This window comes from Anas acuta, chromosome 4 (assembly GCF_963932015.1).
Source record: "Anas acuta chromosome 4, bAnaAcu1.1, whole genome shotgun sequence".
In the NCBI taxonomy this organism is placed as follows: Eukaryota; Metazoa; Chordata; class Aves; order Anseriformes; family Anatidae; genus Anas; species Anas acuta.
Window position 1 is genome coordinate 64,701,101 of NC_088982.1, and position 12,870 is coordinate 64,713,970.

The window sequence follows — 12,870 nt, forward strand, 5'->3', positions numbered from 1 at the left end:
ATGTGTGCAGCATCAGGAGCGGAGGTGCCGTGCTGCAGAAGGAGCTCCCATAGAAGGCAGGGATCTCAAAAGGACTTTGAGGCTTGTGTGTCACTGCCAAGCCCCCAGGAGCCTTTGTTACGCTCTCCTGCAGGCTTCTGGCTGTAGGTTTGACTGCAAAGCCTCAAAAACATTTTTGGCTTCATCAGTGAATGTGCCCAGGCCTGCCTGGAGGTGGGGCCTGCCTGATGCTGTTACCTCTGCTGGTGGCTAATGCAACAAAACCTTTTGGGTGGGCTTTCTGTCTGGGTGGCTTTCCGTAGAGCTGTGGGTTATAAGTGCATTTTACTCTCTTTTTTGGGGTTCTTCTGTAGGTTTTAGTTGTTTCCACTCACACATGTGCTCTTATAATCACCAAGATCTGTGTGCCCAGGGGGGCTGGCCAGGGTCAGAATGGATGAGGGATGCTGGCCACCGTCAGTCCCCATCAGATTGATGCCTAACTTCTGCTCTGGGTGGATTTCCTTGGGATTTCTCCTGTCTGTGCCCTAAGCTGCAGGCTCAGGGATTTTGGCTTTCACCACAAGGGACCGGGGCACGTCTGTGAGGGAGGGCGGGTGGGGGGCGGTGCACGGCGACACCCAGAGGCCCCTCAGCCACTCGGTGCTTATGTGAAGAAACTTGTGGGGAAGCTTTTAACCCCAGGACATTCCGTGAGGTTAAAACTCGGAGCCCTGAGGCGAGGAGCCGCCCCGCTCCCCTCAGGAGCCGGCGGGCGGCGTGACCGCGCCTCACCCGCTCTCCCCGCCCCGGGGGCGGCCCCGCCGCTCCTCCCGCCTCTCCCGGCCGCCACCAGCACCACCACCGCCATGGAGGGGCAGCAGGAGGAGCATGAGGAGCAGAAGGAGAACCGCCCGCAGCCCGCCCGCCCGCCGCCGCCTCCCGCCGCCCGCCCGCCGGTGAGCCCCGGGACCGGGGGACCGGGGCCGGGGATGGCGGCGGGGCCGGGGCCGCTGCCGCCGCCCAACATGGCGCATGCGCACAGCCCGCCCCGCCGCTGTGGTGGCTGAGGCGCCCGGCCGGCAGGCCTCAGCGTTAACAGCTTTTTAACCCGGTTATAAGCTAATGAAGCGCTCGGTTGGGTCATGAGCGGAACGGTGCGGGGGGTTGGTGTGTTTAGATGCCGCAATATGAGTGAAATCCCCCGTCCGTTTTGACTTTGAGGTGTTTTTTGTCCTCCTAGGGCAAGCAGCACGGTGGGGCTGGTGAGCAAGGCACTGAGGGGAAGAGCCCCGGCTCGGGTCAGGGCGCCTTCAGCGACCCGGTGTACAAGGAGATCGCCGTCACCAACGGCTACATCAACAGGATGAGCCGGGAAGAGCTCAGAAGTAAACTTGCAGAGTTCAAGCTTGAAACCAGGTCAGGCCCAGTCGCAGCCCTTCTGGTTTGCGTGGTTGTTTTAAACACACGCCACAAAGTGAAAAGGAGACACGCCGCAAACCCCTAGGTGCTCTGCGTGCCAACATGATGGGGCTTTTCTTTAGGGCCAGCGGGTGTGATACCCCTTAACGTGGTCTCAAGCGTGTGCTGCCTCAGCTGGCAATGCAGACATGAAAAAATGCGTGACTGAGGCACACCTCGCCATGCCCTTGTGCCAGGGGGAAAGGCAGGGGTCCTCGGACAGCACTGCTTCAAAACAAATCTTATTTACTAGTATGGCTGTGATGGTGGCTAAAACTTTGTGGTGGTAGGTCTGGGAATGCCTTCTGCACTGATAACAGTTAGCTGTAGGTGGGGTGCTTGCTAATCTGGCCAGGTGTGAGAGAATACTAGGGGTAGGTGAATGTATGGTAAGCTGAGCTTGTGCCCAGGGAGGAGGAAGAGGAAGGGGCTAGGCTTATAGAGAGTGGTTCCTGCTGCGTAGGAAATAAGGAAGTCAGCTGGGAACAACAAAGCGTGCTGTTTCTGTTGGCAACAGTAATAAGGGAGTAACGGTGGCATTGGGGAGTTAGCAAAGTCAGAAGTTGGAGTGAGGGTGCTCCAGAGGCTGGAGGAGTACAAAGGATGCAATGAAATAAGGCTGGAGGGAATAGTTGAGCTTTCCAGAGAAGACTAAAACTAGGAGTAGTAATGTCCAGGCAAAAAAGAAGGAGCAGAGATTCGATTGGAAAGAAAAAAGGCAGGGGAGGAGCTGTGCACGGGAAGTGCAGCCTGCCACCTCCACCCCGTCTGTCTGCCAATGTTCTGGCTACATGACTTTGTTTAATTTCTCCTTTGATTAAATGAATTTGGCTTCTCAGGAGGAAATTATTTACCGTTGTGTGATAAAATTTATAGTGAATTAAACTGGATTTGTATGGCTATTCAGCATTTATTCTGATCTAAAATTACCCAGCAGAAATCAAACAGCAAATGACATGTTTGTGGTTCCCTCCTAGGTTATTAATTTTCTATTTGTGTGTTTGTTTTTTTTTTTTTATTCAGTTGTAAATACAGAAAGATTTAAATGTGTTTTTTGTTTTGTTTTATTGAGTTAAGACTTAGTGGTTTCTTAGTCAATTAATTCAACTACGTTGATCAGAATATGTCTTGCATGTAAACAAATGGAGCATCATCCCTAACACAGAGAGCTGATCAGGTGGCCGTGCATCATCCTTTCCTCTGAGGTTATTTTGCTGGTAGATCATCACCTCTTTCAACTTACTTTATTATAAGTTACATGGGGGGAAAAAAAGTAATTTTGACTTCTGTCAGCTTTGATACTGTTATTGAATTAAACTAGAAGAACAAATCAAAGCGGAAAAGCCAGTTCAGTGCTTGCAGAAAGGCTGATGTTCTCAAACCCAGGTTTAATAGCCTGATTCCAGTTTTTCATTACGGATCAGTGCAATGCTATTCTAACAATATCACATGCTACAACACTGCTGCTTCCATTTAATTTGCAATGTAAAACTTCAAAAATAACTTCTTCCAAGAGTAAATGGGCCTGGTTTGTTCTACTCTGGTTTGGTATGTGGCTCTTCTGGCACCTGTGCTTGTATATTGCAGTGTCTGTGTTAAAAAGTAGCAGTAAGCAGATTTATTCATTTGCCACAGTGAGTGTTAGTCATAAATTTGAAGCCAGCAAGTTTTTCTGACAGCTGAATTCTAGAGTACTCTATTTTAATCAAGTCAGTCGAGGTCAATTTTAAAATTTAAACTAACAAAAAATTAAAAAGTGGGCATTTTAGCTGGATTCTGAAATTAACCATGCCACTGATGCACAATGCCTCAAGTGCCAGTTGCTTCAGGGAGGGGACAGAGGGAAAGATGGGGGAAGCAGTACTGCTCCCAGTGTCAGAGATCATCTGTGAGCAATTTATGAAGGCCTGGGCTGTGCAAAAGCAGGGACTGCTGAGGCTTGCTGAAGTGGAGGTTGCTCTGCAGAGCTATTGCATGTCTCTGCACTGGGCTTCTGAGCCTCTTCCAAAATACTGATGTTACCTGGTCCTGTTGGTTGTCCGGGACATTGCAGCCTCTGCAGTGTCCCAGATAATGAAGTGTTAACTGCGTGACAGAGTGGAATTCAGACTTCAGGTTATAGACAGCAAGCTTTTGAACATTGCATATAGCTTCAGTGCTACAACAGTGAAATAAGTGATTAAACAAAAGTGTAATTAATCTTAGTTACTCTCGTCCTCTCTTTAGAGGAGTAAAAGATGTGCTGAAAAAGAGACTGAAGAATTATTACAAGAAACAGAAGCTGATGCAGAAGGAAGTTCTTAATTCAGACGGCTACTATGACTATATCTGCGTTGTTGACTTTGAAGCAACCTGTGAAGAAGGAAACCCACCTGAATTCGTACATGAAATAATTGAGTTTCCCATTGTCTTATTGAACACTCATACCCTGGAAATAGTAAGTGATCTAATTGCTGTGTCAGTATGCTGTTCTTTGGTGTCACTTCTTTGCTTTGGAAAGTCTGGAGTAGTTTTTAGGTAGATTTTGAGCTTCATTAAAAATAACACTTTTTGTCTTAAAGACCTATCCTCTGAGCCTCTTACAAGCAAAGCTATCTTTTCTAAAAAAAGCTGGAAAAGATCAACCCTCTACTGTTCCCTCTGCTGATATGAGAGTACTTTCAGTTTCTCAGTCCTTCTTTTTTTTTTTTTTTCCTCTCCTCGTCTCCGTGCTTTAAGATCCACCAAGCTATTTTTATGACTTTGGAGATTCATCATAAACAAGAATTAGGACAGTCTGCGGCCTCCTCTGAGGCAATGAGGAGACTAATGCAGAATTCTAGAAAGGAGGGTTCATTGAGCTCACTTCTCAGCAAGTTAGATTATTCCTGCAGCCTGCCTCATAGATTGGCAGCTGCCTAACCCAGATTTAAAAATACTCTGTAGAAATTTTGCAGCCTCATAAGTGCTCTATTCCTGTATATCTCTCTTTTAGGAGAAACTTAACCTGCTATCTGACTGTAACTATGACTCTGTGAAACTGAGAAACTGCAGATTCCTCTGATAAACATTTACCAGGAAGTTTTAAGAGGAGGAGCGTTTCCAGTAATGATTGTGATGCAACATGAGATTGTAGCTGCATGCATGCCTCTAACTGTGGAAAGAGGAGTGTGCAGATTACCAAGAATGTTTCGCTACTTGTAGAGTAGTAGGAAGCAGCTTATTTTTTTCTATTCATGCTCTTCTTTCCTCAAATCCTCCTCTTCATTGAAGTCTGTCCTTTTCCCTTCCTGCATCCACGTCCCTGCTCCATGGTGCCTACTGGCAGTTCCAGCTAACAAGCCATCCGCCCATCCCACTGGGAATCTCAGGGTGCCCAGTCAGGATGCTCACACTCGCTGGGGAGGTGTGCAGTCCCTTTTGCCTCCAGCTGGGCAAGTAGCTGCTATTGATTGCCTTTTGAGCTCTGGGCAAGCCAAAGAAGTTGCATTGTGGGCTACGTAGCGGGCTGCTGCTCACCGTTTCACTCTCTTGTTACAGGAGGATACGTTTCAGCAGTATGTGAAGCCAGAGGTTAATCCCAAACTTTCAAATTTCTGTATTGGTCTGACAGGAATCACCCAGGTAATTTCTACTACTTCTTTTCCATGGGAAAAATGAAAAAAAGAGATGTGTTGATGTTTTCAAATCTGTGTGGTATCTTTCTGGAAGGTCATTTATGTAATCCTTGTTTCTTTTGCCCTCTCCCAACTGTTACCCTGGAATTGACTTCACTTAGCTGGTCATTCGTGCCTTTTAGGAGCTGTAGGGAAAAGCATTCATTTTGTAATCCATTTTGGCCAGTTGGGGTCAGCTGTCCTGGGTATGTCCCCTTCCAGCTTCTGCTGCACCCCGGCTTCCTCACTCACAGGGCAGTGTGAGAAGCTGGAAAGTCCTTGGCTTTGTGTAAGCCCTGCTCTACAACTAAAACATCAGTGCGTTATCAGCATTATTCTCATCCTAAATCCAAAACACAGCACCGTACCAGCTGCTAGGAGGAAAACTAACTCTATGCCAGCTGAAACCAGGACATCTATTTACTTTTATAGATGATATTTGAGGTCTGGCTCTTTAGTGGTGCTTTTTTTTTTTTTTTCAGTTTAGAAAAATCTGTCCCCTTACCGACTTATTTTAATGTGTAGTCTGTTTTTAAGACTATTGAAGCCAACTTAGTGAGTTATTTAGTATAATACTGGTATACAGCCTATACAGCAGTATCATTCTTACACTTCATGTTGTGAAGGTTTGTTGGTTGTTTTTGTGGGTTTTTGTTGTTGTGTTGTTTTTTAAGTGTTCGTTGCTTTTGCTTTCTTTGCCTTATTAGGACATCATTGATAAAGCTGATGCATTTCCTCAAGTTCTACAGAACGTCATAGAGTGGATGAGACAGCGAGAACTGGGAACAAAGTACAGCTATTGCATGTTGACAGATGGGTATGTCCGTATGTAACCTTCAGCACACTCTAAAGCTGCAAAATCGTGTATACACTATTGTTAAAAGTGGATCATGACACTGCCATTTTGCCATTTTTGTATTACAATCTTAGCTTTCGAGTAAGTCAGGAAAGCTAAAGGGAGCAGTTGGAAATGAAGCTTCAGTCCATTAGATGGCACTGTTTCTCTTCCAGGCTTCTGTATGCAGCTAAATGACATTGAGTAGACTTTTTATCCTTTCTTCTTGTTGTAATTCACTGTGGTTTGAAAAAGTCTTCGTAAGAGATGAATGGATACATGAGAAAACCTATCATAAGTCCAATTTACCAAGTGAAAAAAATATTTTGACCACAGCCCCTCTTTTTCAGAATTCCTGAAGATCTGGACAATGGCCATCAATCACAGGCCTTTTTGGCTTCTTTGGAAGCAATAGTAAATTTTTAAAAAGACAACATTAAGGCAAAACTGGTATAAGACTAGTTAGATTAATGGCTTTAGAACACGTCTGGAATTCTTAAGGGGAGTCCCCTTGAGAAAATAGGTGCAGTGAGATTGTGTAGATGGCTTCAAGAGAAGGGAAAAATGGCTTTACTCTAGCTTGAAGCTTACAAACTTGTTGGGGTGCTTCCTTGCAGGAAGGAAAGCTAGAAGTGTGTAGGGTTATAACTTCATCTTCTTTCCATAAAGGTCTGGTTCTTCTAAAAAGAATTCCGGTTTTATTTCAATATCATCAGTTAGGGAGATAAATGTATGCATACCTGAGTGATCAGGGAAATTTCAGTTGTAATATCCTTCTGCAAAGACTGTATAAGCCTCTGATATACTGGCTATCCTGGAGTTAATGTGGTAGCTGAGGCAGTTGGCGTACTATTTTTTGTTACAATCATTCTGGGCCTGAAACCATTTAGTGAAAACGTTGCTCCTTTTGCTATTTGTTTTCCCTATCATTAAGAATTTCATACTGAAAGATTCCTTTCCATGACTGCAGACAGCTTTCCCTAATCTAAGCAGTTTTCCTTCTACTGACACCAAAGAAAAGACATCTTTTGTGTTTCAGATGTGCAATAGGTGGAAGAGAGAGTATATGAGTTATTCATTATTAATGTCTTTCTCTTTTTTTCTTTTGATATGTTAAGATCTTGGGATATGAGTAAATTTCTGAATATCCAGTGCCGTGTTAGCCGTATTAAATACCCTTCGTTTGCCAAAAAGTGGATCAATATTCGCAAATCATATGGGAACTTCTATAAGGTTTGTACAGATAATTGTTTTCTCTTGCAGGAAATTTTTGTTTATCTTGAATGTCCTGTTATACCTGTGACTGTGACGTGTGCGCTATAAAAATAGTGCAACTTAATCTAGTTGCCTGGAGCCTGATTTTCTAATGTCATTCATGCCCACATCTCATTTAACTAATTGAAAATGGTATCATCTACTGCATTTTAATGTTAATCTTGCTTTTAAGAATCAGCAGATGTGTTCATTGTTGCATGACGGATTGTCTAAAATGTCATATGGGTGCTCTTGGATCTTAAAGTAGCTGAAAAGATTCTGTATTGATTTTGCAATTATCATTTCCTGTTTCCATGTAATACAAAACAAAGTTGCATCACTATGGCCAGATAACTCCACTTTTTTCACAAAGAAATGGGGACAGGAAGAGATTAGGACCCATCTACAGTTGCATCAAGCTGTCAGGAGAAAAATAATGCTGGTTCAGTGCTGGATCTTATCGCTGCTTTCCTTCACTGTCATTGCCATGAAGTGGGTTATTGGAGATTCTGGTGAATTACTAGTCAGTGTAGCTAAACCATTGCTCTGAATACGATTTGGACCTGGCTGGCAATCTTTTCTTGAAGGGATTCGTTATATTTAATATAACCTCAGGAAAAAGGAGGTTGACATTTATTAAGGGATTTGGTTCATCTGTGTAGACATGGGGGGCAACTGTTGGTGTTGCCAATCTGTTCAGAAATCTGGGGTCAGTAAGAATCAGGACCTGATGCTTCTTAATCCCTTAGAATTGAAAAGAAAACAAGTCTGATTCTCTCTGCTACACCACTTTGGTAATTCCTTCTTTATAAGTCTCGTTAAACCTTGCTGGACCGTGACTTCCACCATTGCCAGCGTTGGCACATCTTGAGCTGGTGCTTGTCATGGTGAGAAGCTCTTGAAATGGTTCTGAGTCTAGACAAGCTTCTGTTGACTACGTCTCCACTATAAAAATGAGTGTCTGTCTCAGCAAGGTGCTTTGAAGTGAAATCGTTAGTGATCCACCAACAGGCAACATGAAAGTGGTATGTGGTACTTCACATCTGCATCTGTTTATTTTGCAGCGTGTTAGATTAAAAAGACTTGGTACAGAACCTAATTCTGAAATGTGGCTCGCTTGCTCCCTCAGGTTCCTAGGAACCAGACCAAGCTGACAATCATGCTTGAAAAGCTGGGGATGACCTACGACGGGAGACCCCACAGTGGACTTGACGACTCTAAAAACATTGCAAGGATAGCTATAAGGATGCTGCAGGATGGCTGCGAACTGCGAGTGAATGAGAAAATGCATGCAGGACAGCTCATGACAGTCTCCTCTTCAACCCCCATAGAGGGAGCCCCTGCTCCACAGATGCCCCGTTACAGAAACTAACAGTTCAGGGCTTCTGCATTAGGAACTGCTCTCAGATACCCACTACAGATTGTTAATAGCTTGTCAAACGGCAACCTCTGCAAACCTCTCAGCAATTCAGAACCTGAAGGCACCTTAACTAATGGTCTTTGTTGGAAAAAAAAGAGTGTGGAAGCTTTTTGAAGCCTGTGTTACAACGTTGGTTTTTTATACTGATGATTTTTTTTGTTGTTGTTGTAACTGGTTTTTGCACCTTTTCTAGCAGTAAGGCTGATATGCAAAATCCAGGCAAAGTGGTAAGCTTTTAAGGACATGGAATTTAAACACATGCAAAGATTGGTTAGGCCTGTGTGCTACTGTTCCACACCAGCTTGTGGGGAGTATTTATTCATTATTCCATACTATAATGATATCTAGCATATCATTAATTGCATCCAAACAAGGTGTTGTTAGAAGAGCTGAAATAAAGATTGGCTGGGCTGGCCTCTGCTGATAAGGCAATCTCATTAGGATTCCTGCTGATAATTGTTTTTCACAAAGTCTGAGAAATTGGAGCATATTCATCAACTCTAAAGCAGTAGAAGTAGTGTGGGTTTCTTTCTTTTTTTTCTTTTTTCTTTTTTTTTTTTTTTTTTTAATCTAAGGGATATGCTTGTCTTTGACCACATCAATTATACGAGCTGTGCGTTGAATAAAAAATCCATTCATGCAGTATGGCATTAATTTTCTTAACCCATATTTAAAATAGGAGGTGCTTTGGAACTTCACTTTGAGGATCAAATTTCCTATGCCTGCTACACTCAAGCTAAATCAAATGAAGGACAGCCTATTTGAACATTTGTCATCTATTTTGACTTAAAAATGAAATAAAAATAAGTTCAAACCAAGTTCAAAATTCTCTGTTACATGGTTGTTATTTAAAACAAAACAAGAAGCTTCTCATTCATAGTTAGAGACTTGCTCGGCTATTTTCGGTACCTTCTCCTACCTCTGTTATCATGGAACTATGTCTTTATCCGAAATCTAAGGTTGGAAGGTATGTGTATATATATATATACACATATATATATATATAGGTGTATGTGTATATATATGTGTGTGTGTGTGTGTGTATATAACTATATATATATAGTTGTATTAGTGAAGGTCACATCTAATTATTAACTTCCTCTGCTTTCCTCCTAGGCACCAGATGATACTCAAATGTGGCCAAACCGTTCATTTACTTTACCTCAGTGGGCTATGGCAAAGTACAGCTTCAATGTGGTCAGCTTTGCATTAGAATGGCTTGTTCTGAAAAGCAGAATTTTGATTGCTCTCGGTCAAAAAAAAAAAAAAAAAAAAAGTTTGTTTGGTATCCCTGTATTATAATTCATTCTTTCTTTCTGCTGCTTATTTAAAAGAAACAGAACTAATAATTCATGATAAAGTCTTGTTTGTTTAGGACATTTACTGCTTGGCTAGTCAAACTCCTCTTGGTTCCCCTTGTTCTTCTGTCTGTTAACTGTTTCAGTGGTAACCTGAAAACATTATTATAAGTTCATGTGAGAGATAAATACTGGTCAATTCTCCAATGATTTGTAGGAATAAGGCAGTTTTCTTTCCACTCATAGCTACAGGCACTGCTGTGGGCACCTGGGGACAGCTACTTTAGGATGGTCGTTCTTTTCTTGTGATTGAATATTTGTTTTACTTGTAGCCTTTTGTTGAACTTCACATTTTCCTCTTTCTGTAGAAATACTTGATGTATTTTCAGAAAGATAAAATCTCTGTTACACTTACTCTGACCACTTAATTCTAATCCCATATTCTCTACAAACTGTTACTTATATATTTGTTCTCTGTAGAGATAATATTCTCTTCTGGAATTGTGAAAAAACATAGTAACTTCTTCCGTCTCAGAATTTCTGTGGTAAAGGTTTTTTATGATAAACTCATTTTTATCTCAGCAAACCTCCCTTCAGGAGACTGGCAATGTCACAGACTTTATCACTAGTCTTATTTGCAGGTCTGTTACCACGCTCACAGTCCAAAGAAAGAATTAGTTGCTACGGATTATACTACAGGTTTCATAAGTGAAGAGCTATTGTAATTTTACATTAAGTCCAGAATTGTTTATTTTTGTTAAATAACTTCAGAACAATATTTTGAAATAAGGGTTACATATTAACTTGCTTTCTATTTATTGCTGGAGTAGTTTTTTTTAAGAGTTGCAGAAATAAGTAGAATAATTCCAGACATTTTTTAAACCTAAACTATATTAATGTCTGACTGTAAACTAATTAAAAATTTTCATAGAATCGCAGAATGTTTGATTCTGTGATTTTTTAAAATGAAGTTTATCAATGTTTGTTTATTTGAAATGTAAACAGTTGTATTAAAATAAGTTGGTATATTTTAAAGCATAAGGTACTGAATTCATTCCATAAAACGTGACTTTGACCATCTTGGAGGTCCCAGCATGGCCCATCATCAGTCTACTCTGGTGTACCAGCAACATTACCATGGTTAGGAGGCTCAAATTTCATGAATGCACCTAGTTCACAACACTTAGAGGGTATTTTTTCCTGGATGCTTTTATACTAAAGGTGAAGGAGACATTTGAGTAAGTAATAATATTAAAAAAAAAAAAAAAAAAGTGGTATGGTGATTTCAGTAGTGATTGTGTTGCAGACGAGCATTTTTTCAGGTTTCATTTGCTCGTGCAGAGGAGAATCTTGCTGGGCGTATCTCTGCTGTAGTGAATATTGATGTCTGTTAGAGGAGTCATAGAGTCAGAACAGCTTGAGTTGGAAGGGACCCCAGAGATGATCTAACTCCAACGCCCTGCCATGGACTGGGATGCCACTCGCTAGGCCAGGCTGGCCAAGGCCCCATCCTGCCTGGCCTTGAACACTTCCTGGGATGGGGCATCCACAGCTTCTCTGGGCAGCCTGTGCCAGTCCTCACACCACCCTTAGAGAGAAGAATTTCCTCCAAATGTCTAGTCTAAATCTATCCTCTTTTACTTTAAGGCCATTTTCCCTTATCCTACCTGAGTAAAGAGTCCTTCTCCAACTTTTATAAGACCCCTTTAAGTACTGAAAAGCTGCACTGAGGTCTCCTCAGAGCCTTCTCCAGGCTGAACATCCCCAGCTCTCTCAGCCTGTCTTTATCGGAGAGGTGCTGCAGCCCTCTGACTATTCTTGTGGCCTCCTCTGGACCTGTTCTAACAGCCCCACACCCTTCTTGTGCTGGGGGCCCCAAGCTGTATGCAGCACTCTAGGTGGGACTTCATGAGGACAATTCCTTCCCTCCACCTGCTGCCCACCCCTCTGCTGATGCAGCCCAGGACGCAGTTATCCTTCTGGGCCACAAGCACACACTGCTGGGTCCTGTTGAGCTTTTCATCTACCACAACCCCCAGGTGCTTCTCTGCAGGGCTGCTCTCAAGAAGCCATCTCACGCTGGAAAAATTCACTGACAACTGTGAGTTACAATTTCCTCTTTATGCAAGGAAAAAGCAACAACAACAACAAAAACCACCATGCAGACATTATCCTACTGATAGTAGTAGTAGGCATTTTTTTGTTTGGTTGGTTGTTGTTTAAATTCCACATTTCAGGAGCTGTTCTTGAGCAACTCCACTACTACTGGCAAACTGGTGACAGACGTTTCAACAGGAGCGTGCTTTCAGGTAGATTTCTTAATACACGCGCGTGAACGTGAGAGGGATTCACAGAATCTTGGGGTTGTGTTAGAGGGGAAAAAGGGTTTCTCAGAAAGATTAAAGAGTAATAACCTCTGTCTCATTGCTGCTGTCTGAGTAAATATGACTAGCTGCATGGAGAAGAAGAGGTCACAATTGTTTGTAATCTCCCGTGAACCTGCCGGTGAGGTATGGCTGTGGGACAAGTCACAGCAGGTCAGTTGTCCATGGTGACTGCTCCTGCCTGTGCTTGTCCAACAATAAGGTAGCCATTTCCATATTTTGTCAGAAATTAACATAGCACTGAGGAGGGGGCTGTTCCCAGCAGTGGAAATAGGTAAAAGCTTCAGCTGATCTCGAGCTGAGGCTCTCGCAGTACTCCTGGTGCTTCCTTGCCGTCTCGGCCTGTTCAGCGTCTGTGTGGAAGCAGTGTCCTTTTCACCACAGCTTAAAGGTTTCACAGGAAAAATAGTCTCAATAAAAAGAAATTGGAGGTCTTAGCTGTGGGGGGCAGGTGTCAGGACACACAGGTAATAGCTGGAGCCTTTGGGAATGGGCTGGATGTGGGGAACTCCACCCTGCTGCAGTAGGTGCCTTGGGCTTGGCTGTGGCCTAGCTGAAGAGTTGTAACAGGGAGCCAGCTGGCGCTTCGTTTTAGAAGTCCTTC

General features: G+C 43.0%; 1 protein-coding gene across 2 annotated transcripts; it reads left to right on the forward strand.

The window, feature by feature from the left end:
* Positions 1–767: 767 nt before the first annotated feature.
* ERI1 (exoribonuclease 1) lies at positions 768–10,823 on the forward strand. Of its 2 annotated transcripts, none has more exons than XM_068681668.1 (7): positions 768–938; positions 1,223–1,398; positions 3,667–3,877; positions 4,960–5,043; positions 5,783–5,892; positions 7,029–7,143; positions 8,294–10,823. In XM_068681668.1, the coding sequence occupies exons 1-7, from the start codon at positions 849–851 to the stop codon at positions 8,534–8,536; spliced, it is 1,029 nt and encodes a 342-aa protein (XP_068537769.1). In that variant the 5' UTR covers positions 768–848; the 3' UTR covers positions 8,537–10,823. The 2 variants fall into 2 exon arrangements, with proteins under 2 accessions (XP_068537769.1, XP_068537770.1); XM_068681669.1 differs by lacking the exon at positions 768–938 and adding an exon at positions 1,017–1,136.
* The last annotated feature ends 2,047 nt before the right edge of the window (positions 10,824–12,870 follow it).

What these genes read in the sequence shown, in the direction of transcription:
- ERI1 (XM_068681668.1), top strand. Translation starts at nt 849, where the DNA reads ATGGAGGGGCAGCAGGAGGAGCATGAGGAGCAGAAGGAGAACCGCCCG. An exon ending in ACACTCATACCCTGGAAATA is followed by an intron (nt 3,878 to 4,959) that starts GTAAGTGATCTA and finishes CTCTTGTTACAG; the next exon opens with GAGGATACGTTTCAGCAGTA. An exon ending in GTCTGACAGGAATCACCCAG is followed by an intron (nt 5,044 to 5,782) that starts GTAATTTCTACT and finishes TTGCCTTATTAG; the next exon opens with GACATCATTGATAAAGCTGA.